The sequence below is a fragment of the Cotesia typhae genome, unplaced genomic scaffold, assembly GCF_013202065.1.
Source record: "Cotesia typhae breed Kobodo isofemale line unplaced genomic scaffold, CoteBio_Ctyphae scaffold_13, whole genome shotgun sequence".
NCBI lineage: Eukaryota > Metazoa > Arthropoda > Insecta > Hymenoptera > Braconidae > Cotesia > Cotesia typhae.
Window position 1 is genome coordinate 19,862,085 of NW_027423774.1, and position 18,713 is coordinate 19,880,797.

Here is an 18,713-nt window from a genome sequence, read left to right on the forward strand (position 1 = left end):
TAAAAAATAAATTAACAATATAATTAAAAATATTTGTTTTTTTTTTTTTGTTTATTAATAATATTAATATATGTAATAAAAACCTAGAGATTAGAGAGGATCGATTTAATTTTTTTTCATCTCATTTTAAAAATGGCGTGATCTAAGTCGCGGTGACAACAACAACTCTGTTATTATGAATATATTTAACTGAAAAATTTGAATTTTAATGATAAATATATTATTACGTTTATAAAAATGAAGCATAGAATATGGTAAATAAATTGTGTGTTAGTAATTTAAAGTTTTTTATTTATATGTTTCATTCTTAACCTATCAAAGCTCTTTTTTTAATTAATAAATTATTTAAATAAATTATAGTAATTTATAATATATATATTAATAAGTTTGTATATTTTTTCAGTATGGTATCCGATTTTTTTTACCCTAACATGGGAGGTGTTGAAGAACATATATTTAATTTATCACAGTGTTTACTTGGTCGTGGACATAAAGTTGTGGTGATGACACATTCCTATGGAGATAGAGTTGGCATTCGTTATATGACCAACGGTCTCAAGGTATTTTATAAAAATTAAATTATCCGATATCATAAAATTTTTAATGAAATTTTTTAATTAATATACAACTAAAAAGATATTTCTAAAAAATTGCACTTGTAGTTTTTCCATTTTTTTACATGTGATATTTTTTTTGTAGTTGTTAAATTGAAATTTTTTCGATAAAAAATTTCTAAAAATTTTGAAATGTCAGCTGACTTCATTTTCATAAGTTTTTAGTATTTTTTTTTATTGAAAAAAATTATTTAAAAAAAAATTTGACACGTAGAAAATTTTTTAAATTCTAAGCGCAATTTTAAAAAAATTTACTTTGATTCAAAAAAATAAAATATTTTCAAATGTCAGCTAATTTTAGTATTATAAATTTTTTTTTAATGATACTCAAAATTTAAAAATTTAATGTTTTTTCTAGGTTTACTACTTGCCAATAAAAGTATTTTACAATCAATGCGTTCTTCCAACAATGATATGCTCACTTCCATTGATAAGATATATATTTATAAGAGAACAAATTGAAATAATTCATGGACATTCAGCATTTTCAGCTCTAGCACACGAAGGAATGCTTATTGGAAGACTTTTAGGTTTAAAAGTAAGCAAATTTATTTTAATAATTCATGTTTGTGTATTTTATTAATTTAATAAGCGGTTTTTTAACTTGTAGACAGTATTTACGGACCATTCTCTATTTGGTTTTGCTGATACTTCAGCGGTGTTGACTAATAAATGTCTTCAAATATCGTTGGCTGACTGCAATCATTGTATTTGTGTATCACACACTGGAAAAGAGAACACTGTCCTACGTGCCAAAGTTCACAAGGACCGGGTCTCAGTCATTCCAAATGCCGTTGACACGGCACTTTTTACTCCAGACATCAGCAAGAGGAAAAGTAATTGCAGTAAGTTGCATCATTCTTCTAAATAACAATAAAAACTATCAACAAGTCTTTGTAATTTAAAGGATTAATTTTATTTTTTATTTCTAGTTACAATAGTCGTGGTATCTCGGCTGGTTTATCGCAAAGGTGTTGATTTATTAGCACAGATAATACCCAGAATTTGTTCGCGGCATCAAGATGTGCAATTTTTAATCGGGGGCGATGGTCCTAAACGCTGGCTTATCGAAGAGATAAGAGAACGTAATTTATTGCAGCATCGAGTTACTTTGCTAGGAAGCTTAGAGCACTCTCAAGTGCGTCATGTTTTAAATAAAGGACATATTTTTCTAAATACTAGTCTTACTGAGGCTTATTGTATGGCAATCGTTGAAGCTGCTTCATGTGGGTAAGTATTTTTTTTTTTTTTTGATGTCGAGAAATTTTTTATCACGAAATAATTTAATAAATTTTATTCACTGAAGGCTGCAAGTTGTATCAACAAAAGTCGGCGGAATACCAGAAGTATTACCACCAGAATTAATTTATCTAGTCGAACCAAAGGTAGACGCTCTTGTTGAGGCTCTGGAACAAGCTATCGCTGACTACAGAACCGGCAATATCATTTGCCCTTATCAAGTACACGATAAAATTGTTTCTATTTATAATTGGTTCAATATTACCAAGAGAACAGAGATTATTTACGACTCAGTTCAGCAGGAGAGTAAAAAGACTATTGGCGAACAGTTGGCTAATTATTTATCAAGTGGAGTACTGCCATATTTACTGATGGTCTCATTATGTTATATCGCGTTGCAAATGTTCGAATACATCGTACCGAGAAAGGTAAGAAAAAAAAATATATCGCGTGCCTAGAGGCGCCCTTTTACCTTTAGGTATGCGATACATTAATTTATTTAGTTACTTTATACTTATCTCTATTATTAATTTTTCAGTATATCGATATAGCGACCGATTACAACCAACCCGAGCCAAATTTGAAGAATAAAAAAAATAGAAATACTTAATGATTATTAATCATTATTTTAGCAAATTATTAGGCAATTTTACATTGTTAATTTTTTTTTTTTTTTTTAGGCAAATCAACGGATTGAGCGTTTGTAATCATGTATATACTTGATGATTGAATTGTAATATTTTTTTTTATAAAAAATATTGCGATTGTTAGTTTTTAATGAACTTCTGATGAGTTTATAAACTGTTAAATACGCGAAAAATTTTATACGTTAAAATAAGACAATACTTGAGTCTATTTAAATATTTATCTGATTGTATTATTAGTAAAATTGATAAAATTGAAGAAAAAAAAAAATTATATTTAATTTTTCGAAATTGTCGATTTTTAATAAGTAATCGTTTATATTGAAGAAAATATTACGAGTATTATAAATTGTTAACTCAGTTAATCTAATACTGATCGTATTTTATTTACAGATATAATTAATAAGAAATAGAAATGTATACAATAATTAATATTATTATTAATTGATTCAGTATAATAGTGAATAGTTGATTAAACCAATTAATTTAATTTATATACAATGCATATCTTAAATCTAATTAATAATTATAATTAAATTACAATAAATGTATTTTTTTCTCTCCATTTTTTTATAATTCAGCACAACTTTAATATTAAATTATTTACCAAAGATTATATGCAAAGATGTAATTATAATCACTGAAAGTGTTTGTATATAATTTATATTCGTTTTTAAATTAATACTTTTTTGTATTTAAATAATTTATTAACTCATTATCAGCTTGTACGTACAATTGAACTTAAAAATATGAGTTTGAATAATTCAAATTTGTATTAACGATTTATAAATATCTTAATAATTAATAATTGAATTATAATTAATGTGAAAAATATCATGCAGTATAAAATGTTGAAAAAATAAAATTTATACGTCGCTATGTGCCTCGAAAATGTTAACAGTATGAAAATTTAACAAAATTGTAAAGAAATAAAAATTTTATTAATAAATAATTAATTCGATCAATTGAAAATATAATTACTTTTATTTTTTATCAATGTACGTTTTAATACAATAGTAGTCATACTGAAGTAATATCAACCAGCTGAATTATTGTACATTTATTTCAATTAATATTAATAAAACTTTCATTCAATGTCCCTGCAATAAAAATAAAGCCTTCAATAAATCTTAAAATCATTCAAATTCTTGTTTTTAAAATAAAATTAAAAAAATTTTGTGACAGTTAAAATATTTAAGTTTTAATTTTTTTGTAATCGAGATTTAATTAACTACCGGACTATTTGAGCACTAAGATATTATTTTTATTTTTTAGAGTAATAAACAAGTAGAAAAAATCTAAACAAAATTTATTAACCAGTTAGTTGTTTAAATCCTTAATAAGTTTACCTAATAATTATTTTTTTTTTGTAAAAAAAATTTTAATTACATTTTTATTAAAGTTGAACCAAAGGCTAAATATTTTTAAATGCTAAATGGTTAAAAAAAAATTCGTCAGAATATAAAAATATATCTGAATAATGTTATGGGGAAAAGAATAAAGGTATAAATAATAATATCTGTCATTTATTAATTGTTTGCTTTGTAATTTTGTATTTATCAAATTACCGAATTAATACTTGTGTTGGGTCCCTGCTGAAATAAGATGTCCATTGTTTAAGCAAAATGTCACAAAATATTCGTACGTTCACTTATATATATTTATAAATATTTGTGTGAACAATTTAAAATTATAAATTTTCTTTAATTTTAAAATTATTTCAATAATAAACGGGCCAAAAAATATAATAGGCAATTATGAATAAAAAGAAAAGAACGATTAATATAACTTTAAACTGTGAAACGTTTTTTTTTTTTCTTTTCATTAACAGTGAGAAATACATATTCATATTATTATTATTATTGTTTAAGATCCTTATTTTTAAATTATATTTACATACATTTCATTCAATTATCATGCTTCCTCTTTATTTAAAACCACGCAACAATTGTTTACGTACGTAAGAATATATTTATATTTATATTTAATATAAATATTATTGCTAAACGCACAATGTTTATTATTGCGATATCTGGTAATATTATTAAAGATCCGCGACAATTATAATCAAGTATTTTGGGAATTCACTTGCTGATGATATATATAATGAAAAATATATAAATAGCGAACCAATTTTATAATTCAATTCGATAAATTTAGTGAATTCCAAATCTTTCTCTCCTTATAAATAATTTTCTTGTTTTAATTACTCGTTTGTTTTTGTCTTGTTATTGATTTTCATTTTTATTATTGTTATTATTTACGTTTAAGAGCAAAGTAAAAAGATTCAGACGCCTTCTCCGTAATCACGGTCCCCAACATTAATACGATCGGTAGCAGCAGTTACACTGAAGCCAAGAATTCTGTTATCAACTTTGAACATTTTTCCTTTTTTTGGTTTCTTTGATTTGCCCTAAAAGTAAATATTTAATAAATATTTTTGTTAAGCAATTAAATTTTTAATATTAATTAAAAAAAAAAAAAATTTTAATTTACCTTAACTTCTTGAAATTCAGTAGGAGCATTTGGATTAACAGCCGGAGCTGGCTTACAAAGATCATCGGCTTCAGTTTGTGGTCGTTGTAATGATCGCCACTTACTACGTTTCTCTAAAAATTGTTTTGCAAATTCTATACACTGTTTATTATCACCCAAATACATTTTGATGTATTCTTTAACTTCGTATGCTGATTCGATGTCTCTTAAAAATCCAACAAACGTAGGAACTAAAAAAAAAAAAAAATATTATAAATTACAAGATATTTAATATAAAAAATAAATATTTATAATTTTTAAATCTAATAATGATAATATATACAAATAATAATAATTACCATCTACGGATACTTGAAGTCCAGACAATGTGCGATTACACCACTGAGTAAAGTCATCCGTCTTGGCAGTGTTATTCTCAAAAAGTTTTTTCACAGTCTCTTCTTCCTTCTTAGCTTTGTTTTTAGTTGTTTTATTATTTTGCTGTTGTTGTTGCTGTTGCTGTTGTTGTTGTTGTTGTTGTTGCTGCTGCTGTTGTTGCTGATGTTGTTGTTGCTGATGTTGTTGTTGTTGATGTTGTTGCTGTTGCTGTTGTTGCTGTTGTTGATGCGACTGCTGTTGCTGCTGATTTTGATTGGCAGTCTTATTGACAGTTGTTGAGTTTTTAGCGGGTTGTTTAACAGGTGCAGCAGGTTTAACTGGAGCTGGCTCATCCCAAAAACCACTTCCAGTCCAAGTTTTGGAACCAAATTTAAAGGCATCACCAACTGAATTGACATTGGTTGTCCAATTGAGAGACTGGGAAGCACTGCCCCAGATACCAGCATTTTGCATAACAACTGCAGCTTCTTTTTGGCTAGTTTTTTCACTACGTTCTTTTTCCTGCTGTTTAACTTTAACAATTCGTTCCTGCTCTTCTTGCTGAATTTGTGCCAAACTTTTAACCGGCTGACTAACAGTAGGAGCAGCTTTCTCAGCCCACTTGAAAGTTAGTCGTTTGGTAGATTCGGCAGCAGCTGCTGCTTCTTCAGCGACTTTAAGGGCTTTTTGCTGAGCTAGTTGTTGCTGCATTAATTGTTGAAGACGTAACTCCTCGGCTTTTTTTTCACGCTCTAGTCGCTGAATCTCAGCCAAAGAAGCATGAGTTGTCGGTGGAGATGCATGCGGAGCCTGTGCCCATGGAGCTTTACTTTTTTCTTGGAGTTTCTTTAAAGCCTCAGCTTCACGGCGCCGCTGTTCATTCCGTCGCGCTTGTTCCTCGGCCTCAGCTTTTTTACGACCTTCTTCTTCTTCTTCTCTCTTAAGTCTCTCTTCCTCGAGACGTTTCTGCTCCTCTTCAGCTTTTTTACGTTTTTCTTCTTCTTTTCTCAACTTTTCTTCCTGTCTTTTGATTTCCTCTCGCTTCTTTTTCTCTTCTTCCTGTTTCTTTTTATTATTTTCTTCATCCTGCTTGCGCTTTTCTTCCCTCTTTCTCTCTTCTTCCTTTCGTTTTTTATCCTCTTTCTTTTTTAATTCCTCATCAATCTTGCGCTTTTCTTCCATCTTTAGTCTTTTTTCTTCTTCCTTTCGTTTTCGTTCCTCTTCTTTACGTTGTGCTTCTGCTAATTTTTTATTTTGTTCTTCTTCAAGTTTTCGTTTGTTGCTCGCGTCTTCAGCTTGCCGTTTCAATTCTTCTTGCTTACGAAGTTCTTCCTTTCGTTCTTGTATCCTAATATTTTGCTCTTCCTATTTATAAAAGAAAAAAAAAAAATAATTATTTCTTTCTTTAAATATTAAATTTTAATCTTTAAAAAATACGTACTAATATCTGTTGTTCAGTCTTAATGTCTTTAGTATGTAAATCCCACAATGAATTAGGCATTTGGCCTGGAGGCATTGCAGGTAATGGTCCAACCTGAAAAACAATTATTAAAAATTATTAATCAATTAATTAACTTATTAATAATAAAATATAAAAATAATTAAAATAAAGTAACCTGAGCCAACCAATTTTGGGCATTAAACTGAGGGTTAATTTGTGGTGGTGGCTGCGGCCAGATAGAATCCATTTGATGCGATTGTGAATGTCCATTGGCATTTATGTGAAGTTGACGTAATAATGACTTAATAGGATCTTCTTCAGGAGTCGATTGTTGTTGCTGTGGCTGTTGTTGTTGTATCGGCGAGGGATTAATACTAGGTTGCGGTCCTGGTAAATTTTGAATACCACCCATCTGCTGTATGAGCTGTTGAATGGGATCCAAAGCTGGCGTATGAATTGATGGTGGTACCGAATGGGGATTTGACGGTAAATGACTGACGGTATCATTTTGAACCTTAGCCTGTTGTATTTGATTGAACAGTTGCATAACTGGATTAGTTGCTGGGGGTGGAGGAGCAGCAAGTGGCGTCACAAAGGGATTTGTCGCTAATGATAAATCTCTGACCTCGGAATTTTGCAAAACACACTGCATCACTAATTGATTTTGCTCAGTAGGAGACAAACCAGACCAACTATCAGACTGTGAAAGTTTAGCAATCGCGGAACTTTTCATTTGTCGTAATAGTAATTGCTGATTCTGTATCATTTGCAATTGTTGATACTGTAGTAATAACAGTGGGTCCTCTATTCCTGGTTTGGGTAAGGCACTGCCAGGTAGTCCTGTGGGTACTGGAGGTGGTATAGTCGGTAACACCGGCTCCGATAATTTTAACGGTGGGATCGGTGGACCCGGTGTAAATGGCACTCTACCACAGATTTTCATGAGATCTCCGAGAGTTGCATATCTCTCGTCGCATGTTCTTCTCACCAATAAATTAGGCGTAAAATACCCAGCTTTACACCATTCGGCCATCTCACTAGCAATAAATGGTCCTTGTACCTCACCCTGAGGATCTCGGTAATACCATTTTTCCTGTGGAGTGGCATTGGCTAACGGTGGAACGTGGTTAACCACCGATGGAAGTACATGACCCGTTTCTTCGCGATGGCTCTCCTCATCAGCCATAAGCTTCGCCACTAAACTCTGCATGTCAGCTTCTTCTTTAAATCTGTCCAAATCATCATTAAGTTTCTGCGGAGCCATAGCTCGTTGAGGAGTAGATATAGTAGCTGTTGTAGGAGCAATCGTTACAGTAGTATTTTTCAAAGTATTTTCAATATTTCCTTGCAGTAAATTAGTTTTTTGGATCGAGGCGTTGGATCGAGAAACTGGATTTGTCTGCTGAGAATTCATAGGATGATTACTAACACTGCTATTGTTACTGCTACTATTATTTTTACTTGGTAACTCTACGAAAGACTTTGAGCGTTGTGGAAGCTGAACTCTCTCCGACTCAGAATTTATTTTCGTTGAATTAATAGCGACGTTTGACACTTTTTTACCTGCTGCATTATTTAGTGACGACATTGTTGTAGATTTAGACAACGGATTGCTGGTATTGTTACTGGAAACAACAGATTGTTTCGAAGGCGAGTCAGTACGACCTTGTTCGCCGGAATTATCTTTGTTTTCAAAGGGATGCAGAGATTTAGGTCTCTCTCTGGAAACCGTATGGCTAACAGAATCATTAATCATTTGCCGATGAGCATTCTGATTGATATTATTGCTATAGGACATCGATTTACTAGATTTAATGTTTGTACTGTTGGTGCCTTCGGATACACGTCGAGTACGATTACTCGAGTGATTACCGCCTGTACCATCATCGTCGTCGTCAGAAAACATGCCACCGTGAAAGGCACCCGAGGCATCAAAACTTCCCCCACTCTCGGCGGGATTCTCGGTTACCCTAATTAAAAAAAAAAATTGTAATGGTTATTAATACGCCACAGGGAAATGAACTTAATTTAATAATAAACTTATAAATTATTTTATGAAAGGATAAATTAATTAATTAATTAATTAATAGTGTTTAAATAATAATCACCATTCTGGTAAATTATCATGGTTGTCATGATGATTAGAATCCCAAGTTCGAGCAGTACGGGTAGGAGGAGGATGATGATGATGATGATGAGACGAATCATGAGAGGATCTATGACTTGTTCGAGCTTCCCAGCGTCCACTGATCCGATTATCATCCCCATCAGCATCCACTCTATCCAATCTATCTCTGTCCGAGCCACCCCCATCGCGCCAACTGCCCCGTACTAAACATCAACAAATTGCCATGTAATTTATTTATTTATTTATTTAAAAAATATATTAGATAATCAGAAGAATAAACTTACTCCACTTTTCACTGCGATTGTTGTTAGATCTCCATCCGTCCTCTTCATCACCAGCACCCCGATGCCGTCTCCAATTACTTTCCATCAGAGAACTCCCACTGGGACCACGACTAAGCTCCTTACGAGGACTAGTTGAGCCGTTCCAGTCATTTGCGTCAATATTACCGTTCCGCTCGGACCAACCCCGCTCACTTTGTGACCTGTCGAAATTACGGTTTCTTCCGGGATAAGACTGTGCGTCGAGTCTACTCCCACCCTCACCGGAGTCGTCAAAACCACGTGAAAAATGAGACGTATACATTCCTCCACGTCCAGTTCTAATACGTCCTCCACGATCGACACTTCCACCACGTCCACGTCCAGCAGTGTTACTTAATCCACCGCTTCGTAAACGCTGAAATAATAAAAAAAAAAAAAATAATCGTTCATTTATTATCTCGTTGTCTTACACATATTTATAACAAAAACGATATTTACACATATATTTGTATCAATAAAATGAGAATAAAATTAGTAATGCTAACAAGTCTGGCACAGGAGTGCTAAAATAGTATTATTTTTAGATCAAAACTATCTATGACACACTTTCTACTATAAAACGCAACGCGATTATAATAATACATCCAATAGTTGTTGTATAATATTGTACAATTAACAGACAGCTAGCACGTGTTCTCGTCGCCATCGTGGCTAGACGTATAAACAAAAAAAAATTTTAATAAATTAATTAGTTACCGTTTCTTCTTCTGTTTCTGGTATAAACGCAAGTGGTAGTTGAGTCTTTTCAACGTAGAGCATTTGCTGACCGATTATACTCTCCGGTGGCTTGCAATTACGGTCGAAGAGAGCCAACATCTCTTCCCGGCCGTATCTATGCTCCGCTAACTGATACCGGGGTGTAATCAGGTTTGCCGTCCCTCCACCGCTTCCTCCCGAATTACAACTGTCTCCAGCCAGATTCCGCAACCTATAACCATTTCATTTTATTGTTTATGTAAACATAAATATTATTATACACTATAATGTCGATTTATTTTTATTTCTCAATCAACAATATCGTGCATTGTTGTTTCACACCAACACTATTCTTTTTTTTTTTTTTTTTTTATTTATTTATTACAAATATCATTTATTTTAATTAATACTCACCACTCAGGACCGAATTTCATGGAGTCCGTCATTCTGCACTATCTGTTGATAAAAATAAAAATTTTAGAATTTTTAAGTTAAGTAGAATCAACAAGTAAAAAATAACAGCAAAATTCTAAAGGCACGTTTATTGATAATTTACTAATTGTGTGACTTCTTATATAAATAATGTAAAATGAAATGAATATATATACTTTTGTTCTCAAGTACACGATGTAATGAAAGTTATTGAAGCAAAAAAAAATGTTCTGCGTAATGAAGTTTAAATGTTCAATTAAATTTTTTATTTTTTTCAATTGAGTCTAGAAAAATCATGAAAACAAAAATTTTTGGAAAACAATGAAAAAAAAAAAATCTAATGAGCACAAATACATTTTATACGAGTATAAACTAACACAAATGCCCATAATAATAATAATTATTAATTAGATAGATAGACAAAATGTGAACTATTCATGTGAACGTAAAACGAGATAAAGGAATGCGGATAGTGTCCAACAGACGGTAGACAAAGTAGCAATAAAATAATATTTAACAAATACTGTAATTGTTATTCAACACAATTAAAGCAACAACAATTAGTTGAATAATTTAGATAAATATATAAAACAATGGAATTATTATTACAATTGAAGATAGATCAGTCTTTTCTTTATTTACGACACACGTTTTTTTTAACGGGACTGAGTATAGCTCTCACTGACCAAAGACTGACGATATTAACCAAACATTTAGCATACGCGTTTGTCATTAATTATCAATTCAAGGCCTTAATTGATGGCTTGTATTTTTATTCAGTATTATTTATTAATTTATTTAGATACTCATCACCATTAAACATTATTCTAATTTATAAAATACCTTATTTATAACTTGAGAAATTACTGAGCGAACAATACAACACACCAATATGGCCGATGATTTTTTTTTTTTAAGATGAAACGCATGCGAATTATTTGTGGTTGTGTTTCTGTGTTTTTTAGGTTACCAACTTATAGTGGCGCTACTTTGTCGCTAAAGTTCCTAAAATTTTATCATATAAATTTATGAATTGTGTTACTAAAAATTTTAATTTATAATTATTATTTCAATATTTAATTTAATACACAGGATCAAAATTTTATGACTTGAATAATATAATACTGAAATTCAAAGACATCTGATGATTTTTGGAATTTATTTAACAAGTTAATTATAGCAAGAAAAATTTAATATTTAAAAACTTTAAAAAATTGTAATAAATTTTTTTTTAATATTTTTCTGACCTATTTTTTCAAACAAAAATCAAAAAATTGTCAAGTGTCTACTAATTTCAGTGTCATTAAATAATTTGTTAACTTTTATTTGATAAAAAAAAAAGATATTGTTTTCAACAAAAGAGAACAGTCTATTATTCAATAACTTATTATTAATTCAATAAACAAAACAGTGCAAAAAAAAGCATAATTGTTATTTAAACAAAGTAATGCGGCTTTTTGACCACGATTCCGTATTCGGCAACAGCAGGGATTAAATCTTCCATCGTGAGGGTGTACCGGCGATCTTTTCCCTTTGATTTGGTGTTTTGGTTTGCTCCTCGAGTTTTGCAATGTTGAAGAGCATCATTAGCTATCTCAGATATGAATTTCTGTGCAGCTAAAGATATCAATCGTACACTAAAACATTATTATTGATTAAAATAATTATTTCTGAATAACTTGTGTATTTATTGATACTAAAATTAGCAATGAAAATTGAGTTAGCCGACATTAAAAGATTTTTAGAATTTTTTAGCAATATTTTTTTCAATTAAAAAAATTATAAAAATTTTCAAGGGTCGGCTAATTCAATTTTCATGTGTATTTGATGTCATTACTTACATCCTTGGGTCTGCTGTGTTAAATCCTGCTGTCCGTAGATAGTGTTCACTAACTGCATCAGGAATCTATAAAAATAATAACAAAAAAAAAAAAATACAGTTAATGCACATTAAATTAATTGACAGCATGTAGTGAAGAGTAAATTAATAATTATGCAGTGACTTTTAGTAAAACGATAATAATGAATAATAAAATAATTATTTTAAATAAGTTATTAGGAGAGCATGACGTACCGTGGGTGTATAATCTTCTAATTGGAGAAGAAAGTCTGACAACGGTTGTCCCGCAGTCTTGATCTCCTCATCATTAATTATTTCCATTTCATTGTTTTTTTGCTCCATTTTTTATTATCTGTCAGAAGATTTAACGATTAATAAATTATCTATTTTACAAGTGTTAGACCATAACCTATATGATTTGTATTTGTATATTTTTCAATATTAAAAATTAAAAATGAATAAAAACATTTTATTGATGAATTAACCAACAATTTTATATTAATATATTAATTAACTACTTACATTTATTTGCTGATGTTGTTATAAATGGTAAATATTTAGTTATCGGAGTAAATACGATGCAACAGTGTTTGACTAATGCAACTAATGAGTCTTGAGCTTGATACTTGAGTGACATGATACTGAAGTTAGCTGACACTTGTCATTTTTTTAAATTTTCACAAAAAGTCAATCAAAATTTTTAAAAATCTTTGATAAATTTATACTAATATATTTTTTTAATTTTTACATGTGAAATTTTTTTCTATAATAATTTTATTGCTATAAAACTATAAAAAAATTTATAATGTCAGTAAACTTCAGTGTCTTTGAGTGAAATAAAACAATATGGCTTCCGATTCCTTATTGGTTTAAATCACCTGTAGCGCGCAATTTAAATCTGCAATTAAATTTAAAGACATTGGCAGTTATTTAATATTTTTATTACTTATAAATATACTTAAAAAAAATTTTAAGACTCAGATAATTTGAGAAAAAAAATTTATTCGCATAGTTTTTGTTGTTTTTATTAAAGTTCGTTCAAATTTTGTTCGCGAACAGTAATAACTTAAATGAAGACATGGTGGCGCTCAACCCAGTGGAAAAAATTTTGTAGCAAAATGCGTGCGGTTGATATGAGAGCATGAGCTAAATATTAAATAATGTGATCTAAAAAAATAACTTCAATTATATATGCAACAAATAATTAATTGAAACACTTGTTACTCAAATATGAATTTAATGTCATAAATATTTTATAATTGTGATTTAATTTATTGTATGGGTGCCATTGTGTTTAGATAGAAATTTTTTTAATAATTTATTTAGCCTAACTATCTATTGAAATATTACCATGGAACAAATTCTACGAGGCAGATTTGGGTAATTTTTACTAAATATTAATTATTTTAATTAACTTGATCTAGTTAATTATAAACATTGATTAGCGTACGTTACAAAATTCGATAACTAGGTTATTTTTTACAGTACTCCAAGTACTCCAATTTATTTTGACATTATAATTTAATTCTACTTCACCATTTAAATAATAGAGTAATTCTAAATGTTAATTACTTTCAGCCATAATGTCTTTATCATATCCAAGACCTACCGGCATCCAGTGTCTATGATAAATACCAGGAGTTTGATGACAAAAAAACTCAGTGTAATCTATCGACCTTTATTGTCAAATCCTCACACCCGGTATTTCATAAATCCGTCTCGTGGAGCTCATCTCATGATTATTGGTAAAGTTTTAAGAGGAGTTTTAAAAATACGTTATCTTTTACTTGGTGGCGCACTTGGAGGCGGTATATCGCTTCAAAAGGTATTGAATATACTTACGAATTACAACTAAATTTATTTAATTCCTAACCCATATTTTTTAATTTAAGAAATATGAGGACTGGAAAAAAGGCTTACCTGATACTGAGTGGATTCGAGATCTTTTACCAAGTGATCAACAGTGGCAGGAATTTCGAAGTACTTTAATTGATTTTAAGGATACTTTTGCTAATAATTTAGAGCTTGGTAAGTCATCATTAATTTTTTTATCAAAAGGATCCAACAATTAATTACAATTACCAATTTACTAGATCCTCGGATTAAAGAATATGGCGAATCTAAATTTAATGAGTATAAATCGTGGTTTAACCAAAGACTAGAAGATGCAATTCAAGTTGCTGAAATTAAGCGATTGGAAGAAGAAGACAATGGTGATTCTAAGAGTGAGTTAACGAGCTGAGAAGAGTTGATGCTCAATTATTAAATTCCTATTAATATTTCTTTCACAATGAGTCATTAATTTATCTAGAAGATTCATCATCCTGCTTTATTTTTTATGTTTGTATTTTGTTCTCTTAATCAAACTGTATTTATATATTTTTATTTGTTTACCTTTATAAGTAGACTTTTTAACTATTTGTGAAAAAATCTTTGACGGTTCATTAATCAAAAAAAAATTAAGGATTTTATGATAATTAACGGAAGTTGAGACCCCTTAATGATTTATGATTTGGTCTGTTCTGTTCAGGTGTATTCGAAGCAATCACAGCCGTTGCAAACCAAGTATATTCAGGTGTGTAATGAACAAAAAATACAAAAACATACGTTAGTCTGTCCATTCAGCATTTTTCCTAAGATTTTCTTTACAAATTTATTTTTTGTTTGTCTAATTTTATATTAACTTTATTTATGTTTGAAATAATTTATTTAAGTCCGCATCGGCGATTTAATTTAGAATACTGAATGGAACAGATCGTTTTATTTAATTATTAAATTATTGGAATGGCGCGTTATTTATTTCCTTATGAAAGTTAGAATTTTTCTCTTTGAGTTATCCAAGGCGTTTTAATTACATCAAAACACATTTCAATCTTTTATTTTATGGTGTAAGGGGTAATTTTTAATGAAAACTTTGATTTCATTTTAAAAGATACAAAACACGGGTTGACAAAACAAACAGTCGTATTTGCCCGTCCCTTGTCTAACGAATATGAAGAAGAAAGAAGAAAAGCTCGTACGTATATTTATTTTTTTTCCATCATTCAATTAATGTTAGAAATGTTAAAAAAAAATTTTATTTACTCTTAAGAATCATCGAAAGAACGTATGGATGCGATGCAGGAAGAAATGATGCAAACTCAAATGAAATATCAGCGTGAACTCGAGAGGCTGGAGCGTGAGAATAAAGAGCTTAGAAAACAAATGTTACTTCGAGGCAATCAAAAAGTCCACAGTCGTAAAATTAAAGTATAAAAATATTATTTAATTATAATTAAATTCATATTGAATAAAATAATTACACTTACAATTTTTATTTACAGAAATCACTTATCGACATGTATAGCGATGTATTGGATGAACTAAATGATTATGATAGTGCTTATTCGACGGCAGATCATTTACCTCGAGTTATCGTCGTAGGAGATCAAAGTTCCGGAAAAACCTCGGTGCTAGAAATGATTGCTCAAGCTAGAATATTTCCTAGGTATCTTATACTTTAAATTGTATTTAAGTTGTTATGTCACTAAGGATTAAACATCAAACATCAATATATTACTTTACTTAAAATTTATTAATTTTACAGAGGTGGTGGTGAAATGATGACTCGAGCACCAGTAAAAGTAACTTTAAGCGAGGGTCCTTATCACATTGCTCAGTTTAAAGACAGCTCACGTGAATTTGATTTGACAAAAGAGTCTGAATTAGTGGACTTGAGACACGAAGTTGAGTTACGAATGAAAAATAGTGTAAAAAATGGAAAGACTGTTAGTCAGGATGTTATTTCAATGACGGTTAAAGGGCCAGGACTTCAGCGTATGGTTCTTGTTGATCTTCCTGGAATAATCAGCGTAAGCTTTTAATTCTTTATATTTTAAATTCAAAGTAAGTTAAATAATGTGCTAATAATAATTATTTAATCAATAACAGACAGTAACTGTAGATATGGCTGAAGATACACGAGACGCTATTCGACAAATGACTCAACAGTACATGAGTAATCCAAATGCAATTATTCTTTGCATTCAAGATGGTTCAGTTGATGCTGAAAGGAGTAATGTCACTGATTTAGTTTCCCAAATGGACCCAAGTGGTAAAAGAACAATATTCGTCCTCACAAAGGTTTAATTTTAATTAACAATTACTTTTATTTCTAAATAATACACTGAATACTTTTAATTTATATTTGAACGTTAATTTTATTTACAGGTGGATGTGGCTGAAGAAAATTTAACGAATCCAGAGAGAGTTAAAAAAATTTTATCTGGTCAATTGTTTCCAATGAAAGCTCTAGGATACTTTGCCGTGGTTACAGGACGTGGTAGAAAAGATGATAGTATTGAGACGATCAAACAGTACGAGGAGAAGTTTTTTAAAAACTCAAAATTATTTAAAGATGGTCTAGTGATGTCTGGGCAAGTTACAACGAAAAATTTAAGTTTGGCAGTAGCCGATTGCTTTTGGAAAATGGTACGCGAAACAGTCGAACAGCAAGCGGACGCATTTAAAGCTACGAGATTCAATCTTGAGACTGAATGGAAAAATAATTTCCCGCGGTTACGTGAATTAGACCGTGATGAGTTGTTTGAGAAAGCACGTGGGGAAATACTCGATGAAATTGTCAATTTATCTCAATTATCACCACGTTATTGGGAAGAAACATTGATGAATAAAATTTGGGATAAAGTCAGTATGCATGTGTTTGAAAATATTTATCTACCAGCAGCTCAGACTGGCGATCAAGGTACCTTTAACACTGCAGTAGATATTAAATTGAAGCAATGGGCTGAGCAGCAATTACCGGCAAAGAGCGTTGAGAGTGGTTGGGAAACCTTAAAACAAGAGCTTGAAAATTTTATGAAACAGGCAAAAAAAAGTCCTGATCACGATGATATTTTTGATGATCTTAAAAGTTCAGTAGTAAACGAAGCGGTTCGACGGCATTCTTGGGAAGATAAAGCATCGCAAATGTTGCGAGTAATTCAGTTAAATGCGCTAGAAGATAGAAATGTTAATGACAAGCGTGATTGGGACGAGGCTGTTAAATTTTTAGAGAATTCAGTTAAAGATAAATTACAGAGTACTGAACAAATACTTTATGAAATGCTTGGACCTGGTAGAAAAGAGCGTATACTCTACTGGAAGTATCAGACTGATGAACAGAAAAAACGGATGGCTGTTAAGAATGAGCTGGATAAAATTTTATACTCTGACAAAGTACGAAATTTAATATCAATTTTTATTAACTCATTAAGTTTAAAATTAATTATTTAATTTTACTATTGCAGAAGCATCCACCAACATTATCACAAGATGAATCAACGACAATAAGAAAAAATTTACAACGTCATAACTACGACGTCGATAATGATTTTATTCGCACTACATGGCATCCTGTCTACAGAAGGTTCTTTTTACAGCAGAGTTTAGCGAAAGCTTATGACTGTAAAAAAGCATTTTACATGTATCATAATGGTCATGAAAGTGAGGTAAATTGAGCAGTTTGTACTATTTATTTTAACTGGATATATTATTTTATTGTGAAAATTACATATAATTTTCTGTAATTCTTTTAGACTGAGTGTAATGACATAGTTCTTTTCTGGAGGATCCAACAAATGTTAAAAGTAACATCGAAAGCTCTGAGACAGCAAATAATGAATCGTGAAGCTCGTCGACTAGACAAAGAAATAAAAGAAGTCTTAGAAGACTATAGTCAAGATAATGAAGTAAAGCAAAAATTAATAACCGGAAGAAGAGTAGAATTAGCCGAAGAATTAAGTAAGTTTTTTTTTAACTACCACTCTAAACAGTTACTTAAGTCTTATACAATATAAATATATATACTTTTTTTTTTAATTAATTACAGAGCGTGTCAGACAGATACAAGAAAAACTCGAGGAATTTATTCAAGCTCTCAATAAAGAAAAGTGAATAGAATAACCGGTGAATTGGGTGGAAAAAATCTTATACCAAACAATTCTAAATAAAATATAATTAGAAAACAATACTAAGTGATCGATTGCTTGACTCGTGTGCCTGTGTATTCATACTTGACACTTTAATTGAATTATATCCATGATGAGACCTGAAATAAATTCATTGAATGTGTCCTTGACATGTTGAAGTGAATCGTGTAAAAAGTATCCAACAGACATAACTTCAGTTTATTGTTAATAACGGTTAATAGACATTAAGTATCTAATTCGAATTTATTTAACAACTTAATACAGTTAGTGTGATATGGTGTTCACATCTAGATGATAAATTAAATAAAATCATTCTGGCGAATACACTGCGGGCAGTGCACTAGTATTGTGCTGAGCTAAATTACAAATTGTATCATACCACGACGAACGTAGATATCTAATAAAAACATGTTTATTTTACTTTATTGTTTCTCATACGCACTTTGTTTTTAGAGAAGCTAATCAAATAAATAAAATTTTTCTTCAAAAATTTTCTTCACTTTTAATCTTTAAAACTTTAAAAAATTTTTTACA

The 18,713-nt window shown here is 30.3% G+C and overlaps 4 protein-coding genes across 7 annotated transcripts; 2 read left to right on the top strand and 2 right to left on the bottom strand.

Moving 5' to 3' along the window:
• The first annotated feature begins 98 nt into the window (after nt 1–98).
• Nucleotides 99–4,392, top strand: Pig-a (phosphatidylinositol glycan anchor biosynthesis class A). Of its 2 annotated transcripts, none has more exons than XM_074254370.1 (7): nt 99–254; nt 404–560; nt 973–1,152; nt 1,225–1,459; nt 1,547–1,844; nt 1,921–2,281; nt 2,392–4,392. In XM_074254370.1, exons 1-7 carry the CDS (start codon nt 238–240, stop codon nt 2,461–2,463), a joined length of 1,320 nt encoding a protein of 439 aa, XP_074110471.1. In that variant the 5' UTR covers nt 99–237; the 3' UTR covers nt 2,464–4,392. The 2 variants fall into 2 exon arrangements, with proteins under 2 accessions (XP_074110471.1, XP_074110472.1); XM_074254371.1 differs by having other exon boundaries at nt 142–269.
• On the bottom strand, nt 4,023–11,300 carry LOC141534791 (GIGYF family protein Gyf). 2 transcript variants are annotated; one of them, XM_074254363.1, is made up of 10 exons: nt 11,214–11,300; nt 10,353–10,394; nt 9,939–10,170; nt 9,204–9,597; nt 8,900–9,122; nt 6,967–8,761; nt 6,792–6,884; nt 5,332–6,715; nt 4,994–5,223; nt 4,023–4,910 (listed from the first exon to the last, which is right to left on the bottom strand). In XM_074254363.1, exons 2-10 carry the CDS (start codon nt 10,382–10,384, stop codon nt 4,785–4,787), a joined length of 4,509 nt encoding a protein of 1,502 aa, XP_074110464.1. In that variant the 5' UTR covers nt 10,385–10,394; nt 11,214–11,300; the 3' UTR covers nt 4,023–4,784. The 2 variants fall into 2 exon arrangements, with proteins under 2 accessions (XP_074110464.1, XP_074110465.1); XM_074254364.1 differs by lacking the exon at nt 11,214–11,300 and adding an exon at nt 10,980–11,061.
• A 378-nt stretch (nt 11,301–11,678) lies between these two features.
• On the bottom strand, nt 11,679–12,882 carry LOC141534584 (transcription initiation factor TFIID subunit 10). Its single transcript, XM_074254016.1, has 4 exons — nt 12,733–12,882; nt 12,445–12,562; nt 12,212–12,276; nt 11,679–12,007 (listed from the first exon to the last, which is right to left on the bottom strand). The coding sequence occupies exons 2-4, from the start codon at nt 12,550–12,552 to the stop codon at nt 11,806–11,808; spliced, it is 375 nt and encodes a 124-aa protein (XP_074110117.1). The 5' UTR covers nt 12,553–12,562; nt 12,733–12,882; the 3' UTR covers nt 11,679–11,805.
• Nucleotides 12,883–13,323: 441 nt separating this feature from the next.
• Opa1 (Opa1 mitochondrial dynamin like GTPase) lies at nt 13,324–18,669 on the top strand. 2 transcript variants are annotated; one of them, XM_074255230.1, is made up of 14 exons: nt 13,324–13,590; nt 13,789–14,035; nt 14,103–14,238; nt 14,304–14,435; nt 14,741–14,785; nt 15,143–15,226; nt 15,302–15,459; nt 15,534–15,697; nt 15,797–16,061; nt 16,141–16,332; nt 16,420–17,427; nt 17,499–17,699; nt 17,787–17,991; nt 18,080–18,669. In XM_074255230.1, exons 1-14 carry the CDS (start codon nt 13,562–13,564, stop codon nt 18,142–18,144), a joined length of 2,931 nt encoding a protein of 976 aa, XP_074111331.1. In that variant the 5' UTR covers nt 13,324–13,561; the 3' UTR covers nt 18,145–18,669. The 2 variants fall into 2 exon arrangements, with proteins under 2 accessions (XP_074111331.1, XP_074111332.1); XM_074255231.1 differs by lacking the exon at nt 14,741–14,785.
• Nucleotides 18,670–18,713: the final 44 nt, after the last annotated feature.